Source organism: Myxine glutinosa, unplaced genomic scaffold (genome assembly GCF_964187855.1).
Source record: "Myxine glutinosa unplaced genomic scaffold, kmMyxGlut1.1 SCAFFOLD_161, whole genome shotgun sequence".
NCBI lineage: Eukaryota > Metazoa > Chordata > Myxini > Myxiniformes > Myxinidae > Myxine > Myxine glutinosa.
This window is the reverse complement of record NW_027616367.1, coordinates 260,001-278,702: the sequence shown is the minus strand read 5'-3', so window position 1 is coordinate 278,702 and position 18,702 is coordinate 260,001. Positions and strand designations below refer to the sequence as shown.

At 49.9% G+C, this 18,702-nt stretch overlaps 1 protein-coding gene across 1 annotated transcript in view; it reads left to right on the top strand.

Annotated features, from left to right (window-relative positions):
• The window catches only part of LOC137430791 (protein mono-ADP-ribosyltransferase PARP14-like), a 32,227-nt gene that overhangs the window by 11,824 nt on the left and 1,701 nt on the right, over positions 1-18,702 (top strand). The window contains exons 7-9 of the mRNA XM_078768709.1: positions 1,774-1,914; positions 4,148-4,396; positions 10,167-10,403. Coding sequence (XP_078624835.1) covers positions 1,774-1,914; positions 4,148-4,396; positions 10,167-10,403 — 627 coding nt within the window. The remainder of the gene's footprint in view (positions 1-1,773; positions 1,915-4,147; positions 4,397-10,166; positions 10,404-18,702) is intronic.

Sequence of the window (18,702 nt, the reverse complement as noted above, 5' to 3'; positions counted from 1 at the left end):
AACAAACAAAAATAATTTAATCCCATCGTGGACTGCTAAGCCAGTCCATTTTCATGGGGGATATTTTCACACAAGCCTTAGTTTGAGTTTCTGGAGACCACTTTGGCCCACAGTACATAAATGGGCTGACCTCTAAGTTCCGAAGTTAAAAAAAATCTCAACTTCAGTTGGCCTTGGCACAGCTAATTGGCAAGCGAGCCAAACTAGTACCTGTTGTTGTGAAAACTTGAGATCTGCCTTCAAGTCATTCCTTTTGCGAATGTTAGAGCGGGATTGAATCGGCAGCCATGTCAACAACAATATAAAACAGAAATCCTCGACACCCCTCAAGTACTTGCTCACTTGCTTTAGATCCCTATCCAAGCCTGACAACATATGGAGTCTCTTGAGGAACTTGCACCGCTTTTGTCTGTCTTGGGCCCACTGACTGATTGCAGTCCAGGTGGTTTCTCGGTCCCTCAGCTCCTTCTCCACTGTATTCGACCAGGTCTGAGTACCGAACATCTGAGTATACCTACTCCCCCAAACCCTTCCTGTTACAATAAACATGGACCCTCGATTCATGATCTTGTCGACATCTCGTGTGCCCAAGTCATTGCACATGACATCATGATTGTTGTCTGCTGCAAGTAATCTCACACTCCATGTTGTTCGTGTTGATTTTCAGTCCGACTTGGAGGTAATACTCCTGGAGCCTATTTACTCTCTCTTGTGAACTTCCCTTGGTGACAGATAGCAAACAGACATCATTTGCAATGCTGAGTTCCTCCAGATGGTCACCCTGAGACCAGTCTGTGCCACATCTGGCATGTTCTGTAGTCCTCATTAATACCCAGTCCATTACAAGTTGAGACAGCATGCATCCCTGTCTGACTCCTGTACATCTTAGCACACTTAACAATTATTAACCCGTCCCCCTCCCCCCACACAGCGGGAGACGAGGTTTGCAATTGTGTGTGTGTGGTGTGTGGTGTGGTGTGTGTGTGGTGTGTGTGGTGTGTGTGGGTTGTGTGGTGTGTGGTGTGTGTGTGTCGAGGCCATAACTTTTTTTTTAACCATTTGAGCTTTTGTCATAATTGTTTTTTAAACCTTTATTATGAGAATATGGAGAAAATAATAAAAATGATGAAAAAAATGGGTCAAAATGTGAAAGGGCAAGATGATCGTGACTATAAATAGCCTAATTAGCCCGGCCAGAGTGTGTCAAGTGTGAAACGCCCCATGTTTTTTTTTTCATCGTTTGTGTTTCTTTATTTATTTACCATTGAGCATCAGTGAGACTGTGCAGGCCATAACCTTTTTTTAACCAATTGAGGTTTTGCCATCAAATCTTTAACAAAGCTTTATTATGAGAAGAGGGAGAACACAAATGAATAAAATGTACAAATTTTTTTCACTGTCGTTTTCATCAAGTTTAGTTTAAGTGCAAAGCGGAAACTTTAGGATGGCATTTTGAGATTATTTATAGTTCTGTATTTGCTGCTCCATGCAAATGATGTGATACTGCACCTCATGTTATATTAGTGCCAGACAAGAGTTTGGTTCTGGGTTTGCTGGTTGGTAATTTTGATGAGTTTTACTTAGATGCATATTCATCCGCTTATCTCTTGCCAGTTGCGGGACACCCAGAAATGTTTAGCTTTTTTACAATTTTTTTCACTTTATTCGATGCAAAATCTAGTTTAATGCACACGATATTTCACTCTGCTTATGAGCAAGATAATGTGTCAAATCAATGAGTTTATGGTAAATTTATATTGTCTTCATTCACAGGTGAAAACGATATTCTGATTCATTGTGATGGCATTGATGGGGAAAAGCAGAAACTCCTCTTTGAGGGTATTTTGCATCATCGTGTTGAGTTGTTTACCCTCAAACGGAACACCATGCTACTGACTTGCCAGACTGCTGAAGGTAGGTGCTCCACCACAAATAGGTTTTTGGCAAATGTTTTCAAAAATGTGGTAAATTTTAATTTGTGTGCCCTATAAAATACTGCTCAAAAGAAAGCACCATTTCTTAATGATTTATATCTGAAACATTATTCTTTTTTGTATACTAAGTCGAGGCTCATGTAAGAGCTAACACATAGTAGTACCACCTTCAGAGGCCATTTTTCCCCGCAGAGCAGGGGGTTGGCCTTTTTCAGGCACCATGGTCCGCATTTTGAAGCAATGTTTTACAGCCGGATGCCCTTCCTGCCACCAACCCTGTTAGTCGCCTCTTGCGACACACAGGGAATTACCAGTGAACTGGTACTCAATTTGCCGACATTGGAAGGATGACAGGCTGAGTCAACCCCCGTGGCATTAATTCAGCCGTAGACCGGGATTCGAACCCAGGATCCGAGGATCCCAAGCCAGCACCTTAACTGCTAAGCCAACACCAGCACCCGAACCGCACATAGAACATATAATAAAGAGTGCAGGAGACAAGAGGAGGAGAGAGGGGGTATTTGGTAGTTTTCCTGATTGCACATTATTCACACCAAAGTTGCTCGGTACAGGCACGTCCGTTGTATTTTTCGTGTTAATTTTTTTGAAAATTTAAAATATTTTTTGTATAAGTTTAGCGTTGTACCTCATAAGTATATAATGTGCATAATATCTCCTGATAGCACTTTTGAAAACTTTTGCACATTCATTGTAAATGATAAAACATCAGCGAAACACGTGTGACTAATTTGTTTGTTGCATGCATGTTGAATCGTGAGTCAGTTAGCTACGAGTTTGCGCATATGTGTGCACACCATTCTCTCTTGTCCGCGGTTCTGCCACTGATGCCCTCTGGAGGTTAGTGCAGGAATTCCCATTTTAGCAATAACTCGTTCACAGACATCATGGGATATTTATTGTTCACCAACTGATCAGGTGGAATACCAACGAAGGATAGACAACTCAAAAGTATGTGCGCTACCTCTGCACCTTTTTGTCTTTACCCCCAATATGCAAATAAGACAATTTTAACATGTAATGAAAACTTCAGATGTGATCACTTGCTAAGCAAGCAATTGTTATCGAGCATTATTTTGAAGGAACAGTTGTCCACAATTGGACAGTTATGGATGGATTCAGATGAAACTTGGTGGGTAGGTTGTGTGCGTGACAAGGACCAATTGGTTCCATGTTGGTGAGGATCCGGTTGCGAGATTTATATTTTCACGTGATTCTTCACCATTGATTGGGCCAAAAACGATAATATAGCACAATATTTCAAATGTAGGTCAGTCCCATGGAGTCACGATAGTCCTTTGCTGAAGAGCCATGGCAGGTGAGAGAGGTGCCAACACCAAGCCAAGTGGCATGTTGACAATTGAAATCACCACATAGGAGGAAGAGATAGTTGGGATGAGTGGTTAAAAGTTTGTCCATGTCATTTGAGAGAGAGATAAAGATGGAGTCATCACTGTTGGAAGGACGTTACAACACATAGACAAGCATGATTTGGGAAAAGAGGGGAAGTCGTAGCCAGAGGTACTCCTGGGATTTGGGAGGTGTAATAACAGTGCCCACGAGAGAACACGAGAGAACAAGGGAGAACACGGGACACAAGAGAGAACATGAGAGAACACGAGAGAACAAGAGAGAACAAAAGATAACAAGTGAGAACAAGAGATAACAGATAACACGTGAGAACAAGAGATAACAAGCGAGAACAAGCGAGAACAAGCTAAAACACGTGAGAACACGAGAGAATACATGCAACACCTTTGTTTTTTAATGTAACCTTTATTTGGGATCAAATGTTACAGTGACTTGACGTTTACATCTAACATTGGTGAAGGCATATCTTTCAACGTGTCTGTGTCAAATTCTCTTTTCGAGTTAAAGTCTTTGGTATGACTCGTCCAGGATCGAAATCGAACCACCAACCTCACAGACTGAGTAAACCCTCTAACCACCACCTTTTTGCTGAAGGAAGCATGTGCTACTGCAAAATATCCTGAAGGTTAGGAGTATTCGCCTGGTGTTGGCTGAACAGTTAAGGTGGCTGGCTCAATATCATAAGGTCCTGAGTTCAAAACCACTATTGGAGTTCCTGATGAGTCATTAAACCTTTGATACATAAAAAGCTAGAACACTGTTCAATGTTCAAATCGTGTTGTATATTCTTCTTTTATTTCTCATTTTATTTTGCTTTGTTTCAGAAGTTAATACAATTCTAGCAACTGGCAAGTACAAGATTGATGGAAAGGAGCTTCACATTGAGGCTCGGAATGGGTCCAGCTTTGACATTGATGCTTATCATGTGAAGCTGGAAGGTCTGGATGAAAACACACCATTAAAATTGGTTACATCGTTCATAGAACAGAGCAGTGGACGCAGTCACCTCGACTTTAATGTGGATTATGCGAAAAATGGGAAAGCAGCTATCATTACTTTTCTTCAACCTATTGGTGAGAAATATTGCACAGCACAACGCTTTGTATAAACTTTGCAGCAGACTTGGCATGTGATGTTTGTTTTGAAACGCTTTGCTGTTCTTTTTCCTGATTACTTGAAAATGTTTAAACTTCCACTTCCGGTTCCTCTGGTGAGGTCGTGTTCTCCAAGCTCTCCACGTCATCGAAGTTAAATATTTTCCGTTTGTGTTTTTGCCAAATATCTACTGTTTATTTTTCTGTGTATGTGTCTCCTGTGTGTTTCTAGTTAGATCTCGGTTTGTAAATCGTGCATACCTGTGTGTAATAGTCGTTTTGTTAACGCCGCGTTTGGGGCCTGGTCCCTCGAAGCTTCCCTGTCTCCTCTGTGGTTTTTGTTGTTTATTTACGTTCATTCTTTCACTGTATTTCCTTTTTCTTTTCACCCCATACTTCGCCCCGAACATCTTACCCTTTGTTTAAAGTCTTAATACAAAAAAAAAAAACTCAAAAAAAAATCTTAATAATAATTTCCTTCTCTCCTCGTGGCTCCTTTGCCCAGACCGCGACCATTTGTTGTCTCACCTCGCCCGTTTTCTCTCCTTCCTCCATATCTCAATCCTCTCCAGCTGATACCTTTCCAATTCTAGTTTTCACCATACTCCTTCAACCTATCTCATTCTTCCTCAAATCCACTTTCACCTAACCTTCAAAAAAATATATATATATATGTACAAAGAATTAAAAAAGTTGGCTCCTCCTCCCGTACTAATACAATTGCTTATACACCTCCCTATTCCTTCGTTCTCTGCTCACCTGGCTGTCAATCTTGTATTCTTCTGTTCCTCCTTCTGAACCTGTTCTGGAATCCTTCATCCACCTACGCCCTGACGTCGGGGAATTTTCCCAGATAGTTTTCACGGTTTTGTTTTAAAATGTTAAAACTTTTCCCTGCAGTGTTGCATTCTGTTGCATATTATAACATGCTTTTCTTCTTCCTCTTTAAAAGGCTGTCTTGAATTTGCTCATCAAATCACTCCATTTCAAAAAAAAAAATTCAATCTCTTACAGTTCTTCCTTTCTACATCTTACTATAATTCACCAAATGTCCGTCCGTCTGTCTGTCCGTCCATCTGTCCGTCCGTTCGAAGGTACTGCATAAATGGCTGAACCGATCGCAACAATATTTTGGGTGGGTAATCCTGGGATCTCCAGGAGTAAAATAGGCTATATTGTTTTTCCAATTTCAGCTTTGCCTCCAGCATTTTCAGGTTTAGACTCCCGCATAACGTTATTTTCCCGGGTGCCGCATAAACGGCTGCACCAATCGCTGCACAGCTGCACCGATCAGACTCCAACAACCGAATCGAATAGGATCGGATCGAATCGGACAAGGCAACAGATCGCTGTCTCCATCGATCTTGCCAAGGCCGTAACACCTATCGGCTCAAAATCCATTTAACTGTTGACTTGGTAGTTTTTACAATGAAGGATACACGTATCGGGAGTACATACGATATAGCGATTGTGAATGTGACAGCTCTGAGGCATCTTTCGCTTCGCATCGCAGTGACGGTGAGCACCAACATGGTGGCTGTAAGATTAAAATCTGGCTTCAAGCCCCCTCACCACCCAAAGCCTTCAACCAGACATACTAACATGCTCCTCCCCCTTCATTCCCGTTCTTCAAAGCAAAGCGGTAAAAATTGTTGTATCACCATTATATATAACGAGCAACAGTACCCGCCCTAAGGGCGGGGCTTCAATTGGGGGGCGCGATTTATAAAAACATCCGTTAAATATCACACGCAAATCATCAAAATCAAAACAGTATTTTTAGAATTTCAATTTCAAAAAAACCACATTGAAGTGTGGTGCTGCGCACACAACTTGCTTGCCAAAGAGGTAGGCCACAACGCGTTTGATAACCAAAATAGTCTTTATTAAGAAAGCTCAAACTACAGCACTGGGCAGGCTCGAGCTTGGAGCCCGCATATACAGTGGGGAGAACAAGTATTTGATACACTGCCGATTTTGCAGGTTTTCCCACTTACAAAGCACGTAGAGGTCTGTAATTTTTATCATAGGTACACTTCAACTGTGAAAGACGGTATCTAAAACAAAAATCCTGCAAATCACATTGTATGATTTTTAAGTAATTAATTTGCATTTTATTGCATGAAATAAGTATTTGATACATCAGAAAAACAGAACTTAATAGTTGGTACAGAAACCTTTGTTTGCAATTACAGAGATCAGACGTTTCCTGTAGTTCTTAACCAGGTTTGCACACACTGCAGCAGGGATTTTGGCCCACTCCTCCATACAGATCTTCACCAGATCCTTCAGGTTTCGGGGCTGTCGCTGCGCAACACAGACGTTCAGCTCCCTCCAAAGAGTTTCTATTGGGTTCAGGTCTGGAGACTGGCTAGGCCACTCCAGGACCTTGAGATGCTTCTTATGGAGCCACTCCTTAGTTGCCCTGGCTGTGTGTTTCGGGTCGTTGTCATGCTGGAAGACCCAGCCACGCCCCATCTTCAATGCTCTTATTGAGGGAAGGAGATTGTTGGCCAAGATCTCGCGATACATGGCCCCATCCATCCTCCCCTCAATACTGTGCAGTCGTCCTGTCCCCTTTGCAGAAAAGCATCCCCAAAGAATGATGTGTCCACCTCCATGCTTCACGGTTGGGATGGTGTTCTTGGGGTTGTACTCATCCTTCTTCGTCCTCCAAACACGGCGAGTGGAGTTTAAACCAAAAAGCTCTATTTTGGTCTCATCAGACCACATGACCTCCTCCCATTCCTCCTCTGGATCATCCAGATGGTCATTGGCAAACTTCAGACGGGCCTGGACATGCGCTGGCGTGAGCAGAGGGACCTTGCGTGCGCTGCAGGATTTTAATCCATGACGGCGTAGTGTGTTACTTATGGTTTGCTTTGATACTGTGGTCCCAGCTCTCTTCAGGTCATTGACCAGGTCCTGCCGTGTAGTTCTGGGCTGATCCCTCACCTTTCTCATGATCATTGAGGCTCCACGAGGTGAGATCTTGCATGGAGCCCCAGACCGAGGGAGATTGTGCGTAAACCTGTAGTGAGATCTTGCATGGAGCCCCAGACCGAGGGAGATTGACTGTCATCTTGAACTTCTTCCATTTGCTCATAATTGCGCCAACAGTTGTTGCCGTCTCACCAAGCTGCTTGCCTATTGTCCTGTAGCCCATCCCAGCCTTGTGCAAGTCTACAAATTTGTCCCTGATGTCCTTAGACAGCTCTCTGGTCTTGCCCATTGTGGAGAGGTTGGAGTCTGATTGATTGAGTGTGGACAGGTGTCTTTTATGCAGATAACGAGTTCAACCAGGTGCAGTTAATACAGGTAATGAGTGGAGAATGGGAGGGCTTCTTAAAGAAAAAACTAACAGGTCTGTGAGAGCCGGAATTCTTACTGGTTGGTAGGTGATCAAATACTTATTTCATGCAATAAAATGCAAATTAATTACTTAAAAATCATACAATGTGATTTTCAGGATTTTCGTTTTAGATTCCGTCTTTCACAGTTGAAGTGTACCTATGATAAAAATTACAGACCTCTACGTGCTTTGTAAGTGGGAAAACCTGCAAAAGCGGCAGTGTATCAAATACTTGTTCTCCCCACTGTATGTGCCGAGGCCACGCCTAGTCCCCGGGCGTGGCCGATCGGTCGATAGGCGGGGCATGCCTTCCAGTTCCCCGCCAGGACGTTCGCGCCACCTGCTGGTGCGCTGAATTTGTGTCCCCTTGCTTGTGTCCGCCACACGCGCCCCCCCAGAATTCCCGCCCACCTGAAGGGTGAGTTTGCGGGGAAGCCGGATGACCCGGCCGAAACACCCCCTGGCGATGGGTGCCGGTCTGGGGGGTGGCGGGGCTGGGGGGTGCCGGGGGTCCGACCGCCGGGGGGCGGCCTCAACGCGGAGGCAGAGCCGCTGGCGGGGGGCGGTGCGGATCGAGGTGGGCCGGCTTGAGGCGGTCCACGGAAATGCGATCCGGGGCACCGCCGATGTCGACCGTGAAAAATTTGTCCCCGGTCTCTAACACGCTGAAGGGCCCGTCGTACGGGGGCCGTAGCGGTGCCCGGTGGGCGTCGTGCCGGATGAACACGTACTTTGCCGTGCGAAGGTCCGGGGCGACGTGGGAAGGCGGGCAACCGTGGTGTGCCGTGGGCACCTGGGCGAACCTCCGGGCGGTCTCCTGAAGGGCGGAGCGCTGTTGTGCCGCGGACCAAGGAGCCGTGGAGTCGGGGATAAATTCACCCGGTACCCGCAGTGGTTGCCCAAAGACCAGCTCCGCCGCAGATGTCGCCGCCAATGGGACGGCCTTCGGCCACCGTGTGGTGCGGTCGACCATGGTGAGGAGGTGGGTGAACCCTCGCAAGGGGGGCAGAGGTCCCACCAAGTCGACGTGAACGTGGTCGAACCGCCGCTCGGGCACCGTGAACGGGGCCAACGGTGCCTGGGTGTGGCGGTGGACCTTTGCGCGCTGGCACGCGAGGCACGTCCTGGCCCAGTCGCGGACGTCCTTCCGGAGGCCATGCCAGACTAACTTTGCCCCAACGAGTTTCTGGGATTCCCTCGCGCCAGGGTGGGACAGGCCGTGGATGGCGTCGAACACCGGGGGCTGCCAGCCAGCGGGCACGATGGGGCGAGGCCGGCCGAGGGAGACGTCGCATAAGAGGGCCGTGCCTTTTGGTGGAGAAAAAAATATGATGATGTCATTGGTCACGTGGTTAGGCCGCCATATTTGTTTTAACACAAAAGCCTTAAAAACCACTGAAAACATGTCCTGGCGAGGGTCTGCAATCTCCAATTGCTCTTTCTCGTTTATTGTATGTGTTATGGGTCCGTTCATGTTTTCGTGTGTAATGCGTTAGCTCTTACACGAGCCTTGACTCTGTATACAAAATATCTATTTAAAAATTCGAAGATTTTTCAAGTGTATTGGATTTTTTTCAAGTATTGTTTGCTTGTTTTTGTCTGTCTGTCAATCTATCTGCTTGCTTGTTTGTCACTCACCTCCAAGTCACAATTGTAAACCTATAATCATGAATAGCTACTAAGCTGTAGAGGTAGTCACAACTGAGAAGCCTACTGATTTTAGGTCAAAGGGCATCTTGAGATCAAATTTCTAAAATCGTTATTTTTCATCCGATGGACTTCAAAAATTTGAAACAGCATTTGCATATTGATTCACTGAATTGGGAAACCAATTATTTTTGAGGTCAAACGGTCAAAGGTCAACTTATGGTTGAACTTCTAAAATCATACATTTTTGTCTGAAAAATTGTCAATTTTCATCCCTTGAACTTGAAATTAAACAGCAATTGCATAGTGCCTCACTGAATGGGGAAAGTAACTATTTTTGAGGCCAAAATGTCAAAGATCAACTCTCGATCAAACGTCTAAAATCATCAATTTTCATCTGAAAAATTATTAATTTTCATACGGTTAAACCGAGCTTTGATTAAGATTGTCAACTTAAATCTTAATGAAATGGACACTTTGATGTATCCATGGCAACTTTGTTCAATGTGTGAGTATGACAGTTAGTCCTCCTGTCAAGTTTGGTTGAGATTTGATAAGTATCGACCGATGGTATCGCGGTCAAAAATCCTCAGAAAGACAGACTGAAAGACTGACGATTTTGACAATGTCTGACGATTTGGATTATGAAGACACCAAATGATGTATTTTGGTATTATTTACTATGAAGATGATTGGCATACTGATAAGAATTGGTGTTGTGTTGATCCATGCCTGTACTTGTTTTCTCAGCATGGAAAGGTTTTCAAAAGGCCTGCTCAAGTCGAAAGCTCCATAATCGAGATATATTGGCGACTCCAATGCAAATGACAAAGTGGTTGTTTGTAGAAGGACTTCCAAGCAATATCACCATGGCAGCTCTACATCAATATTTCCAAAGAGAAGCAGAAATCTGTGGTGGAGATATTAACAACATCTTAATGACAAAGGACAATCAAATGGCATATCTGCAATTTGACAGCTCTGAAGGTAAATTTAAATCTCAAAATGTTATTAATATTTTGTTATGGGATGTTCAAATGTGAATTGAAACCTTCCACGAAACTCAATGAAAGAAACATTTTCCTTCCTCAATGAAGGAAACAAGTGTCGTGCTCTTAATTTTTCGAATCATCTTCTTGGCTTTATTCCTTTTGCTCTCAAGAACTGCAAGTTGCACACAAAAATCTTCCATACGAAACTTTTCCATTTCAGCTTTGTTTGTTTTTTCAGTTTATTACGACACTCATCATGCACTTCGTTTTAATTATTCAAAATCCCTTTCTACATGGAGCTGTAATTTTTATTTTTATGATAATTACCTCCACCACCGAAGGTTTACAGAGGTTATAAAAGGTGGACGAGGTTATATTTACCTTCTTACACCAAAGGTGGACAGAGGTTATGTTTTCACCTCTGTCTGTTTGTGTGTCTGTCTGTTTGCCTTTGAGCAGGATATCTCAAAAGATTATGGATGGATTCAGACAAACTTTGGTGGACAGCTTGGTTAGCTGTGTGACAAGGACGAATTGGTTTGATGTTGGAGAAGATTCGGATCTGGATACGAGATCTGGATTCGGATCGGGAAGTGATTCTTCGCCATTGAAAGACACAAAAATGATATAATACTGTATAACACGATAGCTCAAGACATTATGGACAGATTCAGACGAAAATTGGTGGACACGTTGGGTGTCTGCCAATGACGAATTGATTCGATTTTGTTGAAGATCCGAATGCTATAATTTTTTAAGTGATTCTCGCCATTGAGAGCGAGGTCTAAAAACGATAGAGAGCATGATATTTCAAAAAGTTATGGACGGATTCGGACAAAATGGACGAGTTGGTTAGGTGACAAGAACAAGTCGATAAGATTTTGGTTAAGGTCCGGATGCAGATCTCGCCGATTAGTGGGATACAAAACATCAACTGTTCAGCCCGTTGGGCAATACCTCTAGAACAGTGTTTGTCTGTCCGTATGTCCACACAAGCGTACACCAATCAGAGCTGAGGATCTGGTCACATGATGGGGAAGCATTTTGTAACCATTACAGTTGCATATTTTACTAAAAGGAAATATAATAACCTTCTGTGGAACGTTTTGGGTTCCCAGCTGGTGTTGTAAAGTTGGTAGGAGGTTTCAGAAATTCCTCAATGCAATTATGATTTTGAAATGCAATCGACACAGATCTTGCTCCAAAATCCGGAAGTGAACAGATTATGAAGGTTCGCTGGTTTTATAATATCTCAATGCAATCATGATTTAACATTGTATTTTGATATATTAATACTATAGTGCTAATTTGTGATTGGAATGATGAATGATGCTGTTTGGAATGAAAATATAGAGAACGTGCTGTCAATGCCTGACGTTCAACTGAAGGTGGCACAGGAACGTGGATTTTATCGGTTCATCGTTGGCCATTCACCCTTTTTTAACCAAGTCATTCACGAACCGGTTGTTGATGTCTGAAGTCAAAAAAACTCAAACTCCCCATACTGCTAACTATTGTATCCCCATACTGCTAACTGGTATACCCACCCAGGTCATCCTATCCTCTTGAACGAAAGTATGAAACAGACTCTGCTATGGATGGCATTGTTAGACTATCCATCCTGTTTTTAATGGATAACATTTAGAATCTATAATAAATAACATTTTAAAGCCATTTAGAATCTTAATCTTTCACGGTTGCCGAAGATGATAAGAAGAGGCCATCACGTCGGGGTCACCAGTTTAGCGGTTGCCGAAGACGATAAGAAGAGGCCATTTCGTTGGGTACAAAAGGTTGTTTATTGTACAGAAATCTCCAGCAACTGCTAGCGAACGGAAGTCGTAACGGCTTATATAAAACCAAGAACCCTCTTCGGAGGGCGTGGCTCCAACAGCCGCGCGTGCGTCACGACGACACAACCAAACGCCCGTATGCGTGGGTTAGACCAAACCCATCGTAATGGTAACCGTCACATGCGGATAAGTTAACCGCGACAAGTGAATAAGGTAAACACTACATGCGCCCCCCCCCCCCCCCAGAAGGCACGCCACGGGCGTGTACGTAGTTCGCGGGTGGAACAGAGCTGGGCCGCGGGTGCTGAGCAGCCGTAGCCGTTGTAGTTGCAGCAGTAGGAATTGCGGGAGTGGCGAGCAGCAGTGCGCGCGAAGGTAACGAAGCAGCCGTGCGTGCGCAAGAGATGAGCAGCGGTAGCAGTTGTAGTTGCAGCAGTAGGAATTGCGGGAGTGGCGAGCAGCAGTACGCGCGAAGGTAACGAAGCAGCCGTCCGTGCGCAAGAGATGAGCAGCGGTAGTAGCTGTAGTTGCAGGAGCATCAGCCTCGGGATCCGCCGTAGGAGCAGTAGTAGGAGTGGCGAGCAGCAGTACTCGGCCTGTGTGCGTGGAGGCGACGAAGTAGCAGTACTCGGCCTGTGTGCGCGAAGGCGACGAGCAGCAGTACTCGGCCTGTGTGCGCGGAGGCGACGAGCAGCGGTGCTCGGCCTGTGTGTGCAAAGGCGACGAAGTAGCCGTGCCCGGCCTGTGTGCGCGGAGGCGACGAGCAGCAGTACTCGGCCTGTGTGCGCGAAGGCGACGAAGTAGCCGTGCCGCCAACGCCCCGTAACGGCGTTCCTTCGGAGGGTCCCGGAGCTGGTTCGCCCCTCTGGTCGTAGAGGAGGAACCGAGCGTGATGCGCGAACTACATGGCCGCTCGTCGTTGCTAAAACTCCGGCAGTTCGAGTTTAGGTGTTGTGGAAGAAATTGCGGTCGCAATCCTGCCATGTTCATTTGGCCCCCGAATACGTTCGGGGGCAACGGGGTCACCAGTTTAACGGTTGCCGAAGACGATAAGAAGAGGCCATCACGTCGGGGTCACCAGTTTAGCGGTTGCCGAAGACGATAAGAAGAGGCCATCACGTCGGGGTCACCAGTTTAGCGGTTGCCGAAGACGATAAGAAGAGGCCATTTCGTTGGGTACAAAAGGTTGTTTATTGTACAGAAATCTCCAGCAACTGCGAGCGAACGGAAGTCGTAACGGCTTATATAAAACCAAGAACCCTCTTCGGAGGGCGTGGCTCCAACAGCCGCGCGTGCGTCACGACGACACAACCAAACGCCTGTGTGCGTGGGTTAGACCAAACCCATCGTAATGGTAACCATCACATGCGGATAAGTTAACCGTGACAAGTGAATAAGGTAACCACTACAAATCCATCATTGTTTCCTCATTTGAGTCTCATCCTTCCTATTTCATCGTCAGTCATCTGCAGTGATTATGCACTATAAAAGATCCAAATCATCCTGACAGCAAATTTGAAATTGACCAACGGTTACATAATTAAAGTTGTAGCGCATTCATCAGCCACCCTCCCCAAGGGGGTTTTCTTCCCCGAGCAGGTTTTCCCCGCCATTGCCGTCAATGGGTTGCGTGTTGAGGTGTATAGCCATGTTAAGTTAGCTTTATCGTGACGTTTTTCCAAAGACGCTTTTAATAACAAAATTAATGATAATCGCATATTGTTAATGTTATTACAAAACAATATGAATACTACTAATGTCCCACTTCCCTCAAGGCGTTTTCTGGTGAGTCAACGTATATAAATAGCTTATTACGGCGTTTTCGTGGGAGCAATGGCCTCTACCAGAAGTAATGAACATTATTGAACAGTCATGAATATTATGAACCACAAACACATATGATTAGCTTTTTACACAGTCGCTAATGCTCTTTATAGTGAAGGAGCTGTGGCTCCCACGTCGATCGAAAGAATGGACGCGACAAAAAGCTTGAATTCATCTGAGCTGCTTTATTAGAATCAAACACTCAGGCACTCTGGGAAAAACGTTTTACGGTCGGCAATATATATCTATTCCGCCAGGGGGTTTGCCCAGGCCTGGCGCCAGGGGGCGTGGCCCCGCGGGCCGGCTGCGGCCTGGCAAGCCGAGGGCGAGCCTGCCCGGGCGTCCCGACCGAGGCCTGGCAAGTCGAGCGCGGGCCTGCCCGGGCGTCCTGGACGAGCCCGGCCTGGTGATCGCTCCGCGTCCTTGATAGGTGCAAGGCGATTGTGTAACCCCAGCGGCAGCCGCTACACACGTCCCCCCAGAATCGACTTGCACCGACAGGGTCAACTTGAGGGGGGTCCTGATGACCCGGCCGAAGCGACCCCTGGTGGGTCGTGGGAGGGGGTCCGGTGAGGTGGTGGGCGGTCGAGTGGGGGGCACCGTGGACGGGGGGCGGCCTCGCCGCGGCGGGAGGGCCACCCGTGGTGGGTGGTCGACGTCCACGTGCGCCGGCTTGAGGCGGTCCACTGCAATCCGGTCCGACCTGCCGCCGATGTCGATGACGAACGACTTGTCGTCCCGTCGCAGCACCCGGAAGGGCCCGTCGTACGGCGGCTGGAGTGGCCGCCGATGTGCGTCGTGACGCACAAAAACATACTCCGCGGTGCGGAGTGCTGGGGGGACGTAGGACTGGGGGTCACCGTGGTGGGATGTCGGCACGGGGGCAAACCGTCGGGCGGCCTCCTGGAGGTCCGAGCGCTGGCGAGCTGCGGACCAGGGGCTGGTAGCGTCGGGCACGAATTCGCCCGGGACGCGTAGCACCTGGCCATAGACCAGCTCGGCGGTGGATGCCTGGAGGTCCTCCTTGGGGGCCGTGCGAAGGCCCAAAAGGACCCACGGCAGCCGGTCGGCCCAACCGCCGTCTTGAAGGCCGGCCATGAGCGCGGCCTTCATGGAGCGGTGGAATCGCTCGCACAACCCGTTTGCTTGGGGGTGGTAGGCCGTAGTACGGTGGAGCTTGACCCCCAGGTTGCGGGCGACCGCGCCCCACAGCTCGGAGGTGAACTGTGGTCCGCGGTCTGACGAGATGTCCGCCGGTGCGCCGAAGCGGGCGACCCAGGTGGCGATGAAGGCCTGCGCCACGTCGGCGGTGGTGGTGGAGACGAGGGGAACGGCCTCCGGCCACCTGGTGGTCCTGTCCACCATGGTGAGCAGGTGTGTGAACCCTCGTGATGGGGGAAGGGGGCCCACCAGATCCACGTTGACGTGGTCGAAACGTCGTTCGGGCACGGTGAAAGGTGCCAGCGGGGCCTGGGTGTGTCGGTGGACCTTGGCCCGTTGGCAGGCGGTGCAGGCGCTGGTCCAATCGCGGACGTCCCGACGAAGGCCGTGCCAGACGAAACGCGCCGACACCAGCTTCTGGGAAGCTTTCCGGCCCGGGTGGGAAAGGCCGTGGAGGGAGGCGAAGATGCGGCGTTGCCAGGTGACGGGCACGATGGGGCGAGGCCGGCCTTGGGAGACGTCGCAGAGCAGGACAGTGTCCGCGCAGGGGATGTCGGCCAGGCGGAGGCCCGTGTCCGCCGCCCGGAGGGCTTGCACCGTGGTGTCGGTGGTTTGGTCCGCCGCCATGAGCGCAAAATCCACGCCCAGGTGGACCGCGTTCGCGCTGGCCCGGGAAAGACAGTCGGCCACGGCGTTGTTTTTGCCGGCGACGTGCCGGATGTCCGTGGTAAACTCCGACACGGCGGAGAGGTGGCGCTGTTGGCGGGCCGACCATGGCTCCGTGACCTTGGCCATGGCGTAAACCAACGGCTTGTGGTCGACGAACGCCGTGAAAGGTCGGCCCTCCAGGAGGTGGCGGAAATGGCGGACGGCCAGGTGTAGACCGAGGAGCTCCCGGTCAAACGTGCTGTATTTGAGCTCGTTCGGCCGGAGCTGCCGGCTGAAAAAAGCGAGTGGCTGCCAAACCCCGTTCACCCATTGCTCATGTACGGCGCCCACCGCGTAGTCGGAGGCATCCGTGGTGAGGGCGATGGGAGCGTTGAGCACCGGGTGAGCGAGCAGTGTTGCGTCGGCGAGGGCCCGCTTTGAGCTTTGGAAGGCCGCATCCATTGCTGCGGACCAGGCGATGTCGTGCTTGGCCGGCTTGCCCCGGAGGGCTTCGTAGAGGGGCCGCATGAGTTGAGCAGCGCGGGGCACGAAGCGGTGATAAAAATTCACCATTCCCAGGAATTCCTGCAGGGCCTTTATGGTGCGGGGACGCGGGAAAGTGGTGATGGCCTCGACCTTGGTTGGCAGCGGCACAGCCCCGTTCTTGGTGATGTGGTGGCCCAAAAAATCAACGGCCGTCGTGCCGAAGTGGCATTTGGCCGGGTTGACGATGAGGCCGTGCTCGCTGAGGCGCCCGAACAGTGTTCGGAGGTGGAGGAGGTGCTCGGCCCGGGACGTGCTGGCGACGAGGATGTCGTCCAGGTAAACGAAAAGGAACGGCAGGTCACGCAGCACGCCGTCCATCAAGCGCTGGAACGCCTGAGCCGCGTTCTTGAGACCAAACGGCATCCGCAAGAACTCGAATAAGCCGAACGGCGTGATGACTGCCGTTTTAGGGACGTCGGCCGCCCTGACAGGTACCTGGTGATATCCCCGTATGAGATCAATTTTTGAAAAAATGACCCGTCCCGCCAGACGGGCGGAGAAGTCTTGGATATGCGGGATCGGGTACCTGTCGGGTGTTGTAGCGTCATTAAGACGGCGGTAGTCGCCACACGGGCGCCATCCACCCCCCGGCTTTGGCACGATGTGCAGTGGCGAGGCCCACGCGCTATCGGAGCGCCGCACGATGCCGAGGTGCTCCAACGCGTCGAATTCGGCCTTCGCAACGGCAAGCTTGGCTGGGTCGAGGCGGCGGGCCCTGGCGTAGACCGGCGGGCCCGTGGTTGGTATGTGGTGCTCGATCCCATGCCGTACTGCGACGGCCGAAAACGTCGGCCGCGTGAGGGCCGGGAACTCCGCGAGCAGGCGAGCAAACTCGTTCGCCGCCGGGACGGTGCATGCCAGCTCGGTCGGCGCGGAGCTGCTCAATGTGCATACCAGGGAGCTGAAGGTTTCAGCGTTGATTAAACGACGCCGTTGGACGTCTACCAGCAGTCCGTGTGCGCAGAGGAAGTCGGCGCCGAGCAGAGCCATGGGCACGTTGGCGGTTACAAACGTCCAAGCGAAGCGTTGGCCGCCGAAGCAGAGGGTGACGTTGCGCGGGCCGAAGGTGCGGATAGTCGATCCGTTGGCCGCAACCAAGGAGGGGCCGCAAACCGCGGATTGCCTGTCCTGGTCAGAGGCGGGCATGACGCTCACTTGGGCGCCGGTGTCGCACAGGAAGCGCCGTCCGGACGCTTTATCCGTGATGAACAGTAAGTTGCCCGTGTGACTGTGGCCGGCGTTCATGGCAGGTAATGAACGCCGGCCTGGCCGTTTCCCGACCCGCCGAAGGTGCACGGGGGTCGGCATGTCCGGGCCTTCTGTCCGAACCTGGCATGATAGGAACACCACGCTTGGTCGGGTGGAGGCTTCGGACGTCGTGCTGAACGTGGTCGGCTCGGTATAGCGGCCGCCAATTGCGTCGGCAGTTCGGCCGTCGAACGCGCCGGGTGCTCGGGCGCCATGGATGGTGCATCAGGCGGCGGCGGGTCCCATGTCGCCGCTGCGATGCGCTGTCCCGCGGCGGAGATTTTGTCGGCTTCTCTGGCAAGGGCCCGGGGATCTGTGATCGTCGTGCTTGCCAGGGCGAGGCGTACCGGGTTAGGCAGCTGACGGAGGAACAGCTCCCGGAACAGGAATGCCGGAGAGTGCTCGCCGAGCAGCGAAAGCATGTAGTCCATTCGCTCGGAAGGGCGCGTGTCGCCGAGCTCCGGCAAATCGAGCAGGCGCCGTGCGCGTTCCGCCGCTGGGAGGGCGAAAGCATCGAGGAGAAGCTTCTTAATCGCGCCGTATTTGTCCGCGGCTGGCGGTCTCTCGAGGAGGCTCAGGGCGCGGGCTGCGGTGGCTGAACCGAGCGCAGCGACCACGTGGTGGAAGCGGGTGTCGTCCGCCGTGATGCCTCGCAGGGCGAACAGGGACTCCGCTTGTGCGAACCAAACCGCCGCGTGAGCCTCCCAGAAGGTAGGCAGTTTAAGGGCGACTGCCATGTCCATGTCGATAGGTCACCAATGAAGGAGCTGTGGCTCCCACGTCGATCGAAAGAATGGACGCGACAAAAAGCTTGAATTCATCTGAGCTGCTTTATTAGAATCAAACACTCAGGCACTCTGGGAAAAACGTTTTACGGTCGGCAATATATATCTATTCCGCCAGGGGGTTTGCCCAGGCCTGGCGCCAGGGGGCGTGGCCCCGCGGGCCGGCTGCGGCCTGGCAAGCCGAGGGCGAGCCTGCCCGGGCGTCCCGACCGAGGCCTGGCAAGTCGAGCGCGGGCCTGCCCGGGCGTCCTGGACGAGCCCGGCCTGGTGATCGCTCCGCGTCCTTGAT